Here is a 19,154-nt window from a genome sequence, read left to right as displayed (position 1 = left end):
TCACCCATTAAAAAAAGAAGGTGCAAATAGGGACTGCATTGCACAACTTAGTTAACAGATGTCCAAAATGAATACATAGATGCATATCAGTACTGGAAAAAAATACTTAACTTTAAATTTTAGAGGTAAAAGTAGGTGCCAACGACAGGCATACTTGCCAGGGTTCAGAAAAATTAATGGAAAATATGTCATAAATACGAGGGAAGAGGAGGCCATCAGCAGCAGAGGGATGGGATGAGCCCTGAGGGACACGGTTACTCACCTGGCATCTGGTAAGAGTACGGTGTTTGGCCTGGCTGTGGGGTGGAAAACCCTGGGCTGTAACTGAGGCAGCCGCTCTGCAGTGGTGACTGGGTCTGCGAGAGCCCACTTTCCGTCTTGATGCCTGGCAACATTACACCCAAATCTGTATAAGAAATTAATTTTCAACTGATTCTTCAAAATATTTTCTTACAGTTGGGAAAAACAAATTAAAAAAAAAATCAAAAAACATTCATGTCAGTATTGCTCTTACTTCTACATAAGTAAAGTAATAAGAGGTGAAATACCGTAAGTGGGTAAGCTGTAGGGCTGTCCTGTCTGTGAGTAGGCTGTATAGACCGCTGGTTGCTGCATTCCTGAATACTGGGTTTGTCCGGCATAGGCAGACATTGTTTGAGCTGCTGGTGTAGAAAGAATGTGTGGATAGGGCCTAAATATCAGGAAAAATAGCATTACTGTGGCAACAAATACTTTGTATGTTGATTCAAGCAATAAAGTAAAGAAAAAGGTTTAAAGATGTCCAAAGGCAGTTCATTATTCTGCCAACTGTTCCTCTTCTGGGATTTATTTCATCCCCCACCGAAATAAGCTGAAAACCACTCCGGCTCACATTCCCCAGGTCAGGGTGAATATTTTCTACTGTCCCATCACTACAACTCTGAACCCACAGTATCCAGATCTAGGTGGATTGTGACACTGCTATATGGCTTTATTATAGATTTGACCCCTTTGAGCCAAGATCAGCCTGCTTAAGTCAGAAAAACCCTCATGTTTTTTTAATCCAGTGGAGGGAAACTTGGACTAGAAGAATAAAGGAAATACAGAGGTGAACATCAAAGCTACTACATTATGTCCTCTGTGTACGGTTCTGCTTCAACAGACGTCTAGCCTCTGGCTTCAACAGGAATGGATTGTGCCCATTGAGAGTAGCATGAAAAATACTGATGGCAATAGTTTGGAAACCAGATGGGCTTTAAACATTACGAAAATATGGGCTAGGAAAATAAAATGGAAATAAAAATGGCCTTTTATTTATAAATACTGGGGTTTTATAGACAGATTGAATAAAATCAAGTTTAAAATTTTTGCCCTCCAGAGCTGCAAAAACATACAGAGAAACATTTGTCTTGGATTGTTTTGTAAGTCAAATAAGACTTTATGGACCAAGAGTTGAATAAACACACTCTGCAGAATTATGCTTACTGAAACCTGACCATTAAAAGCCATGACTAAATTTCAGATTCTATTTTTTTTATTTCTAATTAGTTCAGTACAGTTGGCAGCAGTTACTATCAGAATAAGATTACTCATTAATTTAGATGCCAATGAATTATAAAAGTACATTAAACATTCTATTAAACCTTATAATCTATTTGGCCAAAAGTACTTGCTACAGTTTGCCAAAACCTGTTCTAAGTGGAATGAAGGCTGTTCTTAGTTCAGGCACCTACTTTCTGTATCAAAAAATATTGGCTACCATGATATGAAAGCAAAGCCTAAATAGTTACAGTTTCAACATTTTCTCTTTATCGAAGTCACATAGGTAGCTATATCAAAGAAATGGAAAAAAATAGATGGCATACTGGAATTAAACATCCTTATGCACAACACAGACCATAGGACAAGCAAACTAATAGCCTGTCAATTGCAGCAGTTTCATATAATATCTTCAGTGCTTTATTCCTAAAGTTTCCGTTCCTGAATTCGTGTGATTGTCTAAGAGTCTGTTTTTCTCAAAAAAAAGTGAAATAAATTTCCTATTCCTAACAATGTTCATTGGCTTAAAAAAAATAAAAATGAGATTAAAAGATAATCCAATTTATTTGATTTAAAAATCTTATGATATTGGAGAAGGAGGAGGAAAGGGTGGTTCATGACTGTGGAATGTTTGGAAACGTTTGGCAATGCCGGTGCTGGAAGGGTCTGTTACCCCTCAGTATGCAATTCTGCAATTGTGATTTCTAAATATAAACTATCTTCTTCAGAATATGTCTGTATACATTGCCAGCACTGTTATGATGCTGATGTCTGAGAATTTAATAGTCTGATTATTTTCAGATACTCAGGGTATTTCTTGTGCAGCAATCCCGTACTACACAGAGCAGGATCTTACTCTGCAGTCACGTGAGGAAAGAAAGTTGGAGAAAGTGCTATATAATTGAGTCAGTACTGAGGCTTAAGTATTTTCCTTTCTCTCTGTTTCTTCTGCTGATGAACACTTGTTTGCAACAAACAACAGAACTGCCTGCATCCAAGGCCAATTCCCTATAAAAGACCAGAAGAGGTGCCGACACTAACTTGGAGGGATATATCTGCGGAGAGTACTGGTGTGCTGATCTTGGGCTGTAGCCGCTACTTGTTATCACTGCAAAAGAGAAAATAAGAGTACAGTTAGAAACATAATGAGACCAATATAGCCAGTCTGAATGCTCATGCAGAAACGTTAGCAGAGAACCTTATTAAAATAGACACCTTTTCAACAAAGTAGATGTCACTTGAACGGCAACATCTTAGTACAAAAATTAACTCACAAACCATTCATAGTTGGATAGAACTCTTTAGTTGGCATGGGTGTGTCATGTTTTTCAGCTTGACTGACATGTTTCCCATTATATTGCAGAAGCATGTATTTCATACGTTATCCGTGATGCACACACCATAGATCTTTCAAATTTGCAAGTTGTTTTAAAATTTGTAGTTAAAAAGAATCTTGTGATTTAACATATGGTATTGCATGGGTTTGAAATGAAATACGCATACTTCTAAGTCTCACATTAATAAGTTTATTATTACTAGTGGGCAGGAATAATACGTTGTTTATGGGTGTGGTTAATTTTAGTCTGTTTAGGTGATGGAAGATACTGGATTGACTACTAGAAAATGAATACCATTCCTTTATCAACAGGCCAATTAGAACATAGCCACTAAACCCACTATTTTTATTTCAAAAGTAGACATAAACCGTCTTCTCCAGTAGCCATCAAAATTGTGTACATCTATACTATTCTCAGCTGCATTCTTCCAAGAAAGCTAACAGAACAATAGCCATATCCCATTAAAATTTCATTCAGAAGCAGTGCTCCCACTGGATTAATTCCAAGTGTTGGGAAGTTTCTCTTTCCTTTAGCCATCTGTCTTGACTAAGACAGATGTATTCCAAATATATGTACTCTGAAGTGTTGAACCAATCCCTTCAGAGCAAATCCATACTGGGCAAATATACAGAGTGTCTTTATTAGGCCATCTGCTGTTCATTCACTTTTCAAAAGATTAAAGTAGTACACAACGAAGCACTGGAATTTCTTTAGTCTAATCAATCATAGTTGTACTTCAAAGTGTGCCCTCTTCCTGAGTTGTTCATAATGGTAGCAGAAATGAACTTTCAGAATTATATAAGTGACAAATAGGTTTAGGTTCCCAACTATTTTATGAAACATGATGCATTTCTACATCCAGGCCTAATTAACGTCTTTGAGATCTATTGCTTTGAACATATGCTGAACTCCATATTTTTAAAGCTACTTTAAATGCATTTAAAACATGCAAAACTTAAAAGGAAAATACAGGAGAAGAAAACCAATCAGCTTCTTTTCAAAATATGCAGTTGAGTATGGCTTGACAATAAAGAAGAATTGGATGATAATTTTTGGATCATATCCCACCAGATTTCATAAAAGAGTTGCTGATTGAAAAGATATTGAGAATTTGCCTGTGATGGAAGTCTGCTGAATTTAATTTTGTGTGGATATTATTCTTCTTTCTTTTTTTTCTTTTCTGAGAATGCCTTTCCATAGTTTAGGCTCAATCCGCAGAGTGATTGACTAGGTATGCATACAGCTATTCCCAGAGTTAGACGAACCTAGAGCTGTATATATCAACATAATCAGTCCCAGAGAACTCTAAAGGATGCTCTCAGTTATTTAAGGCTTGAAGAGTAATTAGTCTTCCCTGTAGTATCCCTATGACCTTTCTAAAGACAAACAATAGCTAAGAGTGCCCTTGGTGATCCTCAAGGATTTTTTGTGATCCATTATTGGCTTATCGGATCTTTTTTGCCCATACCGCTCCACTTTTTGTCTGATCATTTGCTGAATGACAGCTCAATTGATTAATCAGTTTAGTTAAAGCACATTGCAATTCCACTACATCTGATGTAAACTACAAAAAATGACTGATTTCATTTAAATCATTTGAGCTATCAAAACCTAATATTTTTTCAGCAAAAACTGTCCTGCCTGCTTTTTTTCTTGTTTCTGCATGTACCTTATTTTATAAATTCAGACAAGAAAATATTTTTTTTTCTTCCCAGTTTCCCTGATGATACTACTGGTTGCAGGGAAGAGAGAAAAAAAGAGGCAAACGCCCCCAGAGTAAACTGTGCACCTTTCCAACTAAAAAGTCTGTTTCTTTCACTCTTTCTCTGATAGCTTGTTCCACTGATTTGTGCACTACATTTTAGACTGTGAGGTGTTTGAGAAACACAGAGTGTAAGACCTACTATAAGAGAGCATTATGACTGAGACTGTGGACTACACCTGTATGTCATACATCATATTCTAAGGTTTATCAAATTTAAACAACTTTCACTGCTGGGTAGCCTCCTAACCCTACTTCTGAGGACTGCTGGTAATGGAGGAGATGGTGCAGACAGGTTGTCCTGGTGTTTATATACTAACTGTGCAATTTTATATAAGTGGGTCTAAAAACTGTTTTATGTTGCTTATATTAAAACCAAATGCAAACTGTTCCCTGAAAAACTCAAATATTTCTAAGACTTCATTACTTGAATTTACCAGAGGAATGCTCTTCAGGGCAGGTATAAGACCCTTGATTTCTCAGGTCTCACTGCGGCATTGAGGGCATACTCCAGTCCCCACTAATGCTGATTCACAGAGGGGACAAGAAGCTGACAGCCAGCTCTTACCAGTTAACCTGTTAGCTCAGCTGGCCACGGTGGCTGTGGAGAATTTGAATGATCATAAACTGTTCAGATAGTATGTGTTGTGTTCACTAGATTAACACAGGCTAGGATTTTTTATTTTTTCATTATGCATCTGGAAAATACTATGCAAAGAGGTTAGGTTAAAAAGGTTTCATTTAAATGACAAATCACAAAGTCTGCACACAAGGGGACCAAATGTAGGTTATATAGAGGTGGCATTCCCTAACTTCACCCTTATACCCTTCAGAAATTGTTTTTATATCCTTTTTGTGTGTAATAAATACTAACTAAAAAGGATGATGAGAACTTCAAATGTTTCTCTCTCCACTCCATTAAAATGATAAACGGTTCTCAAATTAATCCAGCACTGTAAGCAATATAAACATACAAATGCATGCACTCACAGCACAGCCACTGCAGCAAATTCACAGAGTGTGAAAATGCTCAGTTCAAGGTTGCTTAACTTTCCACATCCTGGGAATGTCCACCCCAACAGCAGTCTGCTGCAGGACCACAAGGCTTCAAGTTGAGTATACTGATACTAACTGTCATTCTTTAGGGAAAAAGGGGGAGGGGTGCATAAAGTGACTCCCCACCTCGCCAACCCTTGCTAAGAGGCACAGTTGTTCCCAGGGGCAGCTCTGCAGGACAGAGGAACAGGAGCCCTGCACCACATGAGCTGCAGCCCTGAGCAGGACCTGGCCCAATAGCCTGGCTAAGGCCACTATGGTGACTCTCAATTCAAGAGGTCTATGTGATTTATTTTTCAACTTTTCAATCAAAGATAGGGGTTAATCATAGTTACCTGTGAAGCCTAATCTGCCTCTCCTGCCCTGTACCTCACACAGTCTGTTTGACCATCATTTTTTGTGTTACAGCTGGTCATTAGGGACAGAGCTGGCTACTTTACACCCCGCAGGGCTCATTCAGCCTTCTGCTCAGCTCCAGGACATGTCACGGGTTTTCATTGCCCTTGGAGCATGGAAATCAATTTTAATGGGTAGAATATTTGAAGGGGAGGATTTCTGCATGGCAGACTCTCAAATAGGTCTCAGCACAAGGATCTCTCTTTTCACCCACATCTCATTTCATAAAATATTTAATGTCTAGGTATCCTCATGAAATGAGCTCAGAGGTGCTCTGAAAACTGCAGGAAAGCACTAACATTATCACCTTGTCACCATTGGGAATAACATACATATGTAACTGGCCATCAGGAAAAAAACAAACAGTTCACTGTTGGGCTTTGTTAGGCATTATTTTCAATTGCAGCTGGTTGTCTGAAATGACATCTTTCTGCTAGTCAGTAGTTATTGCCTTTAGCAACCCACTAAACTTCCCAAATAACCAGTTAGATTAAAAAGTCAGAGAAATGCATTTTTGTGAGATTTTATTTTTCTTTAGCACTTTTTCCACACAACTGAGCCAAATAAATTGCCCAATTTGCAAGTACCAGTACAAGGCAAATGTGAAAGCAATGGAATTACACTTTATGAAAGGCTCAGTGCATTATCAACACAGCTCTGCGTCTTGCTCTGATGAAGAAGGATACACAGACAGGCAGACTATTGATTTCCCCCCATGAATGACCATAATCATTTAATACTTGAGTTTGTGGCCTAAGCTGAGAATCAGGCTCATATTTCTTTGGAGTATGCAGGTGGATAACAGACAGAAATTATTGTGTAAGGCTCAGATTCCAATTGTTTCCAAACCTCCAAAGTGTACAGATCTCAACACTCCTTTTGGAGTCAGTGGAAGCTAACAGGTGAGTGGCACCTGGGGATATCAAGCTGTTACTTAGCTCTCAAAACCTGAACTGGAGGCTGCAATTTTTGGCACCCCTTCAGGAAAATGTTGCCTTAGCCATGTTTTACACATAGAATCCAACTCAGATGTCTTAAATATATGTTGGAACCTGATAAAATTTCACTAACAATGACAAAATCACATCCATGGTTGTATATTTTACAATCTGTAATCATTACTTATATAATTTTAGGATAGACTGACAACAGGGTGAAAAATAAAAGCTCATTTTTAGCCAGGACTATTAATTTTTTTAATGGAACTTGTTAAACTTTAAGTTAATGAGGTTCCTTTCAGTATAATCGTCACAAGGACAATGGTTTCATTTTTTTTTTTCTAATCAGTATTGACCTGCTTTACATCTCACAAAAGACCTTTTCTTCAGGCACTAAGTTTGTTATAAATACTTTTCTGAATAAGCTGCTTCAGAGCATATCTGCATTTACTGACACCTAAAAAACAATTCCAGACACATAAAAATGAATTTTAAAAAATATTTTCATTACACAGAAACATTGTGATTTCCAAAACATTTCAAATAGGGCTTGACTACCTAAGTCTACCAAATTCACAGTAGTTTTAGTGTGGACTGGCGATTCCTGGCTTCAGTGACATTTCACTCAGGCCATCAGTAAACTGGTATTTTCAGATGCAAAATTTATTCTTTTCCCTCTCCTTGTTAATATTATTATTAGCAGGATTCAGCTTAGTGATTAGAAGGCAAATTATCTGTACTTTTCCAGAGTTCATCACCTTTTAATAATTTATAGGAATCTAATTTAAAATTGCTGTTTGTTTGATTTTTTTGAGAAGTAACTGAAACTCATGTTTATTTAAAGTAAAATATAGACTTCATTTTCATGGAAAAAAGTAGCTTGTAGAAATCTGGACAGTGTTTAAACTAACACACTGCTCATAGAAATCAAAAGATTAGCACTGAAATATAAATTTTAAGATTTTAAATTTTATGGATTAGAATGGCTGTTACAATCAAATTTTTTCTTCCTAAGAGCATACAAGACTGAGAAAAAATCTACAGTACAATAATATTATTACTATAAGATTTTTGCATAGAGCAATTGTCTTAGGTACCATGAAAGCTTCTTTAACATCATAGCTCATAAAAATTACAGATTTTAATTTACAAAAATGAAAAAGTTATTAATTATTATTATTATTATTAGGTATTAAAATGTTACTTTATTGTAGTTTTATAAAGATTGCTTCCATGCAGTGAGATGTTCATTAGCGAAGGTTATTAAATGTTCTATAAATATGCATCTAGCAATACGTGATCTTATTATGGCTTTACCTGACCCAGTAAAAGTGTCAAGCGATCCATCTCCAGTTGTTGTTGTTGTTTCACTGCTGTTCATGGGTTCTGTTTTGACTGCAAGAAGAGACACTACATAGAAGAATAAGTAGACATGAGATTTTACTTCTAAATTTATACTGGAGTCTTCATGCCAGTCTCATGAGCCGTAGTCCAGCTAGAACAAGCATGCGCTGCAACAGCTTCGACCTTCACTCTACCACAGGACTGAGACAATCTACACTTGCTCAGCCTGGAATGGCCATGCATCTACATAGCTTTTTATCTGTGCATTCATCTATCTGCTGGTTTTAGCAACCGGAATATCTTCTGGGGAGATTTCAACCTAAATCTAATTGATTCTAACAATTCCCTAGGAGTAGCAGAGAGGAAGGAAACATTAGCTGTGAAGGGATGTAGCACATAACAAAAGTAGTTTTACCTGACAAGTGAAACAATAACAATAATATGGTTTCATGCTCATATAGAAACAAATTACTTTCACAGTGCCAGCATTCTGTCTTTTCCTCTTTTTACAGAGTCTGGGGGGGAAAGGGGGTTTGAGCTAGGTCACCAGCAAGCAATTTTCCATAAATGAAGAGAGAAGTTTGGAAGAAAAAAAAAGCAGAAGAACTAGAGTAGGACACAAACAACAGCCACAAAAAGTCAGCTTCTAACTCAGAGTCTACCAAACACTTGGGTCCACTCTGACCTCAAATTATTTCTTACAGATCATCATGCACTCTCACCATCCAAGCTATAACTGAAAGCACCACAGAGGCAATCTAGATTTTATAGTTTAATATGTTACCTGAACAGACCATCTGGCATGGACTTTTGTAATGGAGTTTGGGAATCACCCTTCTAATCAACATGGTAAGAAACAGTGGTACAAAATACACTGCAGCTTTTATGAGATGTTTAATGAGGAAATTGGAAACCATCAACATATTATCACAATTGCTTTGCAAAGGCCAGTTAGGTGTGTGTGTGAGTATCTATCACATATATATCAACAACTTTCTTACAGATACCACAGGACCAGTTGCTGCCTAGGGGCACAGAGAGAAGTGGCAATGAGGACTCACATGGACCACTACCATGGTCTTATGCCAGATATGGAAATTCCAAAGACACAGTCCAGGATTTGTAGAGGAGCCTTTGCTGTGACAGCTGAGCTGGCAAAGCCCCCCAGCAGGTCTAACATACGCCAAGCAAAGGCATTTTCTGCCAGCTAGTTACCTGATGCCTCTGAAGGACACCAGCTAAGCCGACCAAAGCTCTCATCTGTCAACATCACTGCATCCATGTTTGACTTCACTGGCAATAGTAAGAGGAGGGGGAGAGTTTCACATTCTGAGCTGGCAATGTATTTACAAACTATGGCTCAGATTCAAGTCACCTTACTTAAGCATACAAAAGGTGCATACTAATGTTCCTTTAGGTTCAATCAAGAAAGAGAAGTACTTCCAGAGAGCAATTCAGTCCAAGTACAGCCTGAGCTGCCCTCAAGTTCACCATCCTTCTTATAGTCTGTAGTGGAAAAGGTAGTGGATGAGCTAAATAAAGGACTTGGTTTTCTTGTGGGAAAAATGTGCAGAGTAACACCTACAGAACCATTATGCTGTTCCTCTGTGTGCCTATGAGCACAATAAGGAGCTCAACAGGAATTACACAGCTACCAATACAGCTGCCTGTGATGGGCCCTGCATAAGCTACCTCTTCTGCGATATCACACCTCATTTCCAGCCACACTGCTTAAGGAATCTTACTTTGACTGACTGGGGATGCTGCAGATGTCTACAATTGCACAAGTGACCTATGCAGTGAACACTTGAGAAATCAGGTTGTATTTGTCTCTGTGACAGGTGAGTTCCCTGTAGTGTCACTGATGCCGGAATGCTAATCAAACCAAGCAGCACTTTCTTACACAAGTTACAGCTATGCTGTATCTTTCCATCTACTGTGCGAGACTTAAAAATATTTGGATGTCTGCCTTTTAACTGTAGACTTCTTTTCATTATCATTTATCTTTAATAAAACTATCACACTCATTTATTCTCCCTGCAATCAACAGGATATTAATTCAATATTAAATCATCAGGGAAGAATTTTAGCCATGTTTTTTCAAGCTGCTGTGCACTCCCCATCATTTTGCAGACTATTATCTTCTGATTTAAAAAAAAAGTTGTGACAAAAATGACACAAAATGAACAAAGTCATTCATAAGAGTAATCAACTGTTCACATTTGTCTATTTAGATGACAAGGATGTGATTTCATTTGCATCAGATCCATAAGAATATACAACAGTAAAAATCTTCAGGGTCATTTGTCACAAAACGATTGCCTGCATTGAATCTCAGGCTTTTCAGTCATGTGGAACATGTATTGTTGCCTTAAGTTTAGAAGTAACTAAATTAATTTGTTTTCTGATTACTATATACAGATGTCTGCATGTACTTCAGAAGGAGAATGAAAAATCATACCAAGTTGGAAAGATTTGTCTTTTGTCCTTTGAAGATCTTTGGTCATATTTTACTTCATAAGATGCGTGTTTCTTTTCTTTGCAGAGCTGTATTGGGTTTGCATGGCAAGATTCTGCTAGTGGAGGGGCTAAAGGGGTGGCTCCTGTGAGAAGCTGCCAGAAGCTTCCCCCATGTCTGACAGAACCAATGCCAGATGGCTCCAAGACAGACTCACCACGGGACAATGTCTAGCCCATCACTGACATTGGTAGCACCTCTGGGATAACACAGTTAAGAAGGGGAAAAACTGCTGCACAACTGCAGCTGGAAGACAGGAGTGAAAATACATGAGAGACACAGCACTGCAGACACCAAGCCCAGTGAAGAAGGAGGGCAGGAGATGCTCCAGGCACCAGAGCAGAGATTCCCCTGCAGCCCATGGTGCAGCCACCGTGAGGTTGGCTGTCCCTCTGCAGCCCATGGAGGTCCATGGTGGAGCAGAGATCTACCTGCAGTACAGGGAGGACCCCAGGCTGGAGCAGGGGAAGAGTATGAGGAGTCCTCCCCATGAGGAGGAAGAAGCAGCAGAGACAACGTGTGATGAATGGACCACAACCTCCATTCCCCATCCCTCTAAGCCACTTGCGGGAAGCAAGTAGGGAATTTGGGAGTGAAGTGGAGCCTGGGAAGAAGGGAAGGGATGGGGGTAAGGTGTTTTAAGACTTGGTTTTATTTTTCATTACCCTACCTTGATTTGCTTGGTAACAAATTATTTTCCCTGTTTTGCCTGTGATGGTAACTGCTAAGTGACCTCCCTGTCCTTATCTCAACCTATGAGACTTTGGTCGTATTTTCTCTCCCCTGTCCAGCTGAGGAGAGGAAGTGATAGAGTGGTTTGATAGGCACCTGATGTCCAGCCAAGGTTAACCCACCACAAGAGTGTGGACATTTACCTGCATGAGAAACAATTAACTTTAAGTACCTTAAGCTCTTTCTATTCAAGATGGTGGACCATACCAAGCCACAAACCTATGTTCAATATTGCATCCAGAAAGACACTTCAGTATGTGCCTAACTGCTTCAACAAAAACTTCAGTAATTAATTGAAATGTTTACTTTAAATTTGTGTCTAGTTCTGGTTAATACCAGCTGCAGTGCACTTCCATCGGTCCAGCCACCATCTTTTTCTCTCCTTGTCAGGCAGAAAAGGACCTAAACCAAAAGAAACTCTCTCATGTACTTAACTTGTGGAAAAACACCATATTGGCACTGTGCTTTGTTGACAAATACATGTAGAAAGTGTTTTTATATGTGCTTGATTTTAAACAGTTTGACTTTGTTATATTCAGATTTTATCATACTAAGGAATTCATAAAGTTCTTTTTTTTTAGTGTAGCTCGACATTTGCACTACTACTTTTCTTTGTGTTGCATGTCATTAAACCAAGAGGGGAAAAATAACTAATCTGATTAAAAAAAAAAAAAGAAAAAAGAAAAAATCTAACATCAGATCAAAACCCCAGGAACATTTAAAGCTGAAATTGAAATAAAAGCTGACACCAAGTAAAAACACAGAATCATCCCTAGGTTTCCTGACACATGCAAGTGTGGTTCTGACACTCTGATGGCAAACACTCTAGACATAATGCAAAGACTATGAGTTTGAACCACCATTTTGGAAGAATACTTTAAACAATATAAATGTAATATTCCATTTTTAGAGTGTGTATTAGTTTTATTTTTTTACATATTGAAAGAATAAAAGTTGAATGCAAAATAATCTCAAGCTGGAAAGACATTTGAGTGTTGCGAACAGTGAAGACTGCACATGCAAAGCAGGGCTGCCACAATGGTCAGGGACAGGGGCATAAGATGAATGAGAACAGACAGAAGAAGCTGGGCTTGTTCTGTCCTAGGAAGATAAGGCTGAGGGGAGAGCTAATTGCTGCCTGAAGCTAACTAATGGGAAGGTGCAAAGATGACAAAGAACAAAGGCAGGCTCTTCTCAAAAGATGCCCTGTGAAATGACTGGAAGCAACAGCCACAGGTTTCAGCAAGAAAAAAAACAAATTGGATGTAAAAGAAAAATTCTGCTCTGTGAGAACAGTCAGGCTCTGGGACAGGTGCCCAGAGAGGCTGTGGCATCTCCACCCTTGGGGATATTCAACACCCAGCTAGGCGCTGCCTTGAGCAACATGATCTAACAGCAAAGCTGGCCCTGCTTTCAGCAGGGGTTGGCCTAGTTGACCTCCAGGGGTCCCTTCCAAATTATTCTAAGACAAACTTAGAGTACAGGTCCCAACAGGCAACAGCATCTACAACATAAAGTCTGACTAAAAGCTCACATTAAACAATAGACCACATAGGTTGTCATAGGAACGATTTTCCTCTTTTTTTTTAACAAGCCTTAAGGGTTTTCCTAGGAATACACTCAACTGGAAGCACAGATCTAAATATACTACTGCCTGTGGAAAATCAGATTTAAGTTTGCAGCAATGTCAAAGTGTCCTCAGTAATGCAAGGACATAACATTTCCCCACTAACGATAATTAGTAATTCTATTACTTTCTACATTTATCTCAACATGCTGAACAGTTAACTAAGGCGACAGACTAAGTTATCTCAGTCCTTCCTTAAACCTAAATTCTTGTAACTGAGCAGTAGCATTCATATGGAATGTTATTCTAGTGCAAATGATCTTTTGTACTTTGTGTACTAGCACACTGGACATAAACTTAAAAAATGAACACAGTAATTATGAGTCGTAACAATAATGTCAGCCTTGATCTGTGCTCAGGTAACCATGCAGTGTTGTACCTAAAAATAAAATAAAAACAAATGGGCATTCTGTGGAAAATTCATTGGTCAGACTTCCAGCAACGCTGACTACTGGCAGTTCCCAGCAATGCTGGTCAGCACGGGGCCCTCCCAGTCCCTCAGATCATGTAGGCAGTTAAGCTAATTTTAAGTCAGTTAAAATTCATTTGCTCATCAAATGTATGGTAAGACAGCTACTTCTGGCAAGTTCCTACCAGTTTTCTGGCTGTAGGAAAGGACTCTGAGAAGGAGTGGGGGGAAAAAAAAAACAACCAACCAAAACCAAACAACAAAAGAAAACCAACAACAACCCTGCCCCCCCAACCAAACCATAAACACAATCATTAAGATGTTAAAACTGCATAACAAAAGAACAGAGCAAACCAAGAGACATATTACACAGCAGTCACAGAGATACACCACCACACACATGCACTATACCAGGGTCTCTCATACTTGTTGCAGAAGAAGGAGTACTGCAACTCAGCAGCCAGTCTGCAGTATTTAACACAGTCATGTTGTCTCCTGAGAACAGGAATGGCATAACGGTTCATTGTCCCAATGCCTATTCAGAGTGTGTGAATAGTCTTCAAGACAAGTAAATGTTTTTGCACTTCAAGCCAAGTCTTTTTAACTGCACTGTGTTGTTTTTATTAGTATTATTTTAACTGGTTTATTTATGCAAGTATAATATAGACGCAACCAGTTATTAGTGTTCTTTAATTGTATTGTAAGTTTTCCCTTCTCTTTATGTAAACAGGTTGAACATTAATGGTTGAGCCCTTCTCAGGAGAGCTCTATTACCCTCACATGCACATACACTTTTTATTGACATTGACAGATACCTTTTCTAAATAGGGATAAGTGAATAAAATGCTTCACATTGTGACCAGAAAGAACAAACTAAAAAAAATTTTATCAGTGCCAACTGTTAAAATAGACAGCAACATAGAAACTCCAAAAAGGAGGGCTGAAACTCTAACTTGACTCATGTATGTGGTGTCAATCTGATGGACACTAATGGGAACAGGACTCCGTCTCAGAATGGGGTACCCTGCCTCCCACTGCTTCAATTCAGTTGTGGCAGAATCTATCATCTGAAAGCACAGGAACATCTGTGTTGTAGCTGCATGGTAGTACTGTCTCTATAGCAATATATAAAGCAGTGATATCCAGTTACTTTTGAGGAAAATCTAAAAATCTCTTTACAACAAACTTCCATTACCTGCCAAGAAATGGAATTAACATATTCATCATGTTAAAAAAATTACTGGAACCTAATTTCAGTTACTGGAACCTAGTTTCACGGAGATTTTAAATTAAACTAAATGTGAGTAGCTTAGGGTATAAGAGTAAATTATTACTCAGCAATGAAGTATGACACAGAAAATGCAATCTGTTTAAAGTTACCAGCAGGTATAACCAAACCTTTAACACTATGTTCAAAGCAGTCATTCCAATGCTTTCTTTGTTTCACCTTTGCACAGTTCTGCCTCTTACTTCAATTGGTGCAAATCGAAGAAGTGCTGTTGGAATTAGTAGATTTTCACTGGTATGACTGCCGTTTTTTCATAATTTTTGCTGTGTCTATAAATGGATTTAAGCTCATCCTTGAAATTACATTAAAAATGCATATGATCAAAATCTAGCCAAAACTTTCTGTGTGCCAACAGCATCTTAGACTTACCTCCTGTTCCATTTGTTGTAACTGATGTGCTACTGAGATTAGGTTTATCCAGTTTAGAACTACCCGGCGCATCACTACTTCCAACAAGATTATGAGGACTGGCTAGATCTTGCATTTCCATAGACCTGTTAAAGAAGAAGGTCACAGTATTTAAATACGTTGTGATACTGTCTATAATAATCTGCTTTTTCCATAACAACTTTTTTTACAAGGAGAGTTTGTAATGCAGCCAGATTAACAAATTAATGCAGGTTCCTTTAAGGTCTTCTTTGCTTTTACCAAACCAAAGGAAGTAGCTAATAATTTGATGTGAACAAGGCCAGTATTTTTCACTTTCCTTGAGGTATTATGAAGTAAATGACACAGGCTTATGAAACTGCTCAAAGAGCTTGTAAAAGATGCGCATGAGGGAATGCATATATATTATATGGATGGACAGATGGAGGAATCAATGCACATATATAGGTATTTCTTAGACAAAACCAGAGAAATTAAATGAAAAGTCAGTGATTGTACAGAAAGTGAGAATCGGAACTTCTGCCACCCATTATCTGTATTCAACCATCAGCAGTCACTGCATCCACACTAAACCATAGGAACAGACCTTACAGGTGAATGAACAGAACTTTCATGTACATCTGGAAGATTCTTTACTCTTACAAATGCATATATTCCTACTAGCTCTCTTGGTATTTTTTTTTTTCTTCTGAGTAATTTCTCGCAAATTGTAAAATTTCAAGTGGATTTAGACTGCAATGGATTTCAGTGTCAGTTATACTGGGGGACTGTGGATGGCTTTCGTTCAGGAACAACAGATCTGCTTTTCTCAAAAAAAGCAGACAAGGAACATTTCTTGTTAGACCGGTAATTGCAATCCAATTTGCAGCATGTGCTCGCCTTTTCCTTACTTCATTTATAAATTAATTACACAGATTTTTTCCCCAAAGAAACATTTTTGCTATGTATAAGCAAAGTTGCCAGCCCATCTGTGACCAGAGAACCATTTACCATATGTATACTATTATACAAAGGCCAACAGAAAGATTGTCTTACAGAGCTGTAAAAGCCCAATTGCATTGTAGAAGATTGCAATGGCTAGGGAAGAGGGGAACAGTTGGTATAGTTCAGTGAGAATAACCACTCCTGTATATTGATATTCTGGGCAGGAAGAGCAGTGGCAAACTGTTAAGGCAACATTCAGCATCTTAAATATTTATTATATTTATTGAAAGTTTAACTATGACGTTTTCTATCTTCTGTATCCCAGACATCCTCCTGAAAACAAAACAAAACAAACAAACCAAACCAAAACAAAACAATGACAACAACAAACCCACCATCTTTCCATCAACTATTGGTCTGTTGTCTGAATCTATTTTTTTTTTCTCCAAGATAAGGCAAAGAAAAAAAACCAAACCCAAACACAGAACAAAATTGCCTCCCGTTTGTGAGCGTAATTCCAAAGATCTCCCGGATGCTTTAGCTTGTCTCTCATTCCATTCATTTAACCCAAGACACAGTTTTAGAGCTCTCCTGTCTTGAATATCTTCCAGGAAATGTAGGAAATATTACATTTCAACTGGGAAAATGCACCAAGGCCTTACCCAAAGGCACATGAAGCCCAGGCAAAGCAACCCATTTACTTCAGTAAATGCTCAAATCAAGCCTGAGATGCACCAACACTCTGCTGGCAGGGCAGCCTCCTCAGTAGCAGTCTGGATGAGGAGGGGAAAACTGATATTGCAGGACGCCATGCATCAGCAGGTAAGAATTTTATAGCCATATTCAAGGAAATGCAAAGGCATAAACTGAGATTTGAACTGCCTTGACTCAGATCTCTTCATCTAATTGTATATACATTTCTACACATCTGTCAGCAGTGCATTATATTTATTGTCTACTGGAAATGTGATCAGCGTTAGATGAAATAAAATGAACTCAAGTGGTTTACTAGTCCGTTGGTTTTTGTTTAGGAATTTCTGTACAAGGATAGCAGCTAAAGGTCAAAAACAGTCTGTGAGTTTCCATCTTGTATGTATTTAAGGGAGCAGGAGAATGCTACACAAAATAAACAACGTGTGTTTCATTGCATACACAGTGTAATACTCCCCACGTGTTCACTTAGCAGTTTAAGCATCATGATTTCCTAGAATCACAGAATCATAGAATGTTCTGTATGATCAACCCAGAGACACCTTAGAGGCAGTTCTAGCTTAGAAAGTTCACACGCACTTTTTTCTTGTTTAGCATGAAAATTACAATAATTTCTTTTCAGACAAGCATATACCAGGGCCACAGATGCAATTGCTCCAGTGATATTTCATAAGCAAAATCACTCATTTACCTAGCTAGTGTATTTAAGAAGTTTCCATCTTAAGCACTTTTCACACACAAGTGAATAAGGTTTTCTTAATCAGAAAACTAAGTCCATTCATTTTCATTTGCTTGGCAAAAATATAAACAATCAGATGTTGTAAAAAGAATAGTTTCTGTTCACATCAGTATGAAATCTTTTGTGCAGTAAAATATTCTATTTGCCTTAAATTTGTTTTCTATAGCAAATGGCATCCCTGTCCATAGACATGACAAGTTAATTAAGTAATATTATTTTTAAAATATTACATTTACAAATAGACATTTTCTCTGCATGAGTAAAAGACATCTTGCACTGACTGATAGTCTATTAAGCATAAAAAGGATATCCAAATCGATAAAAAGTTTCACCAAACCATGTGTATACATTATACTTATCCTGGGTGCTCTATCCTGTGTGAAAAAATAGAGGGATTATTTTAATATATCCCCATGTAATTTATTTATTCAAGTGCACATTTTTCCCTTCTGTCTAACACATGTCATTCAGTTCACCTTTCTGATGCATTTAGTTTACCTTTAGCCCAAAAAATTCTCGGGAAGATGTAACAGACTTACTAAAAGCTTACAGTTTCAGTGAATGGAGGATTCAGGAAAAATGCTTAAAAAATGGATAAAATAATTCCAACATCTTGAATTCATTTTGTCAAACTAAATGTTTATCAGAGTCCTGCTTTCACTGACTTAATCAGAAGCAGATTCGGGTTCAGTCTGTGTTTTCCTACACTAAAAAAAAAGTAAAAAAGAGTGATCTCCCAAGGACCAATTAATACTTCTAAGTTTATGCAGTTATTTATTAAAGCCTGTTTTCTAGTAAATGCAGTGTGTTTCACTTTAGACAGAATAAAGTCTACTGTTAAAACTGCTTTACAAAAATGTATTGTACAATGTTATTTTCCATTTTTTGTTTCTCTGCCAGGCACATAACTGTCTGAGCTTTACTTTCCCCCTCTCCTGCATTGTCTCAGACTGCTATTCAGAGTAATTAAGTAAAATGCTAAATTGCATCAAAAGATGAGTTTTGAAAGGAAACAGATTACTTGGTAAGAAGATGTTTTAATTTTCTCCTGACTGTTTGTTTGAAGAACGTTCATGTGATTCCAAGCTACTGAGCGAAAACCTGAAAACTAGTAACATGGATTTGCCTTTTATTCTGCTTTGGCTACACTTTAAGTCTTTGAAAATTGGTATTTGCACATGCTTAGTGGATCATTTTAGAGGCTTACAGGAAAAGCCTCTAAAACATCCCACTTGCACAGAACAGACTCCTAGATCCCCACAGGCTTCAACTCCAACCTGGATATGGACAATCCCTACAAATTAAGGAGTGTTTGTATCAAAAAGATGGCTGGTGTCAATCCTGGGCCTCACACATTGTGTTCCTTTGCTTGAAGTGACATCTTTTCAAAGGTTAACCTATGTTCAGTGATGGCTTAAGGAACAGCATGTGAAGAGAGAAAATTTCCCCGTCTTTACCATGGCAGCCA

General features: G+C 38.0%; 1 protein-coding gene across 11 annotated transcripts in view; it reads right to left on the bottom strand.

Annotated features, from left to right (window-relative positions):
- Window positions 1–19,154, bottom strand: part of EYA4 (EYA transcriptional coactivator and phosphatase 4) — a gene marked incomplete at both ends in the record, with an annotated part of 134,813 nt that overhangs the window by 33,917 nt on the left and 81,742 nt on the right. For 4 of the 11 annotated variants that reach the window (XM_080341021.1, XM_080341020.1, XM_080341023.1 and 1 more), the window contains 6 exons: window positions 263–406; window positions 549–691; window positions 2,560–2,626; window positions 8,325–8,417; window positions 14,064–14,132; window positions 15,295–15,419. In XM_080341021.1, coding sequence (XP_080197147.1) covers window positions 263–406; window positions 549–691; window positions 2,560–2,626; window positions 8,325–8,417; window positions 14,064–14,132; window positions 15,295–15,419 — 641 coding nt within the window. Of the gene's footprint in view, window positions 1–262; window positions 407–548; window positions 692–2,559; window positions 2,627–8,324; window positions 8,454–14,048; window positions 14,133–15,294; window positions 15,420–19,154 lie in introns of all 11 variants that reach the window. The other 7 variants (XM_080341025.1, XM_080341024.1, XM_080341018.1 and 4 more) reach the window with 4 other exon arrangements.

The sequence above is a fragment of the Nesoenas mayeri genome, assembly GCF_963082525.1.
Source record: "Nesoenas mayeri genome assembly, chromosome: 3".
NCBI classification, from domain to species: Eukaryota; Metazoa; Chordata; class Aves; order Columbiformes; family Columbidae; genus Nesoenas; species Nesoenas mayeri.
This window is presented reverse-complemented; position numbering and strand designations above follow the sequence as displayed.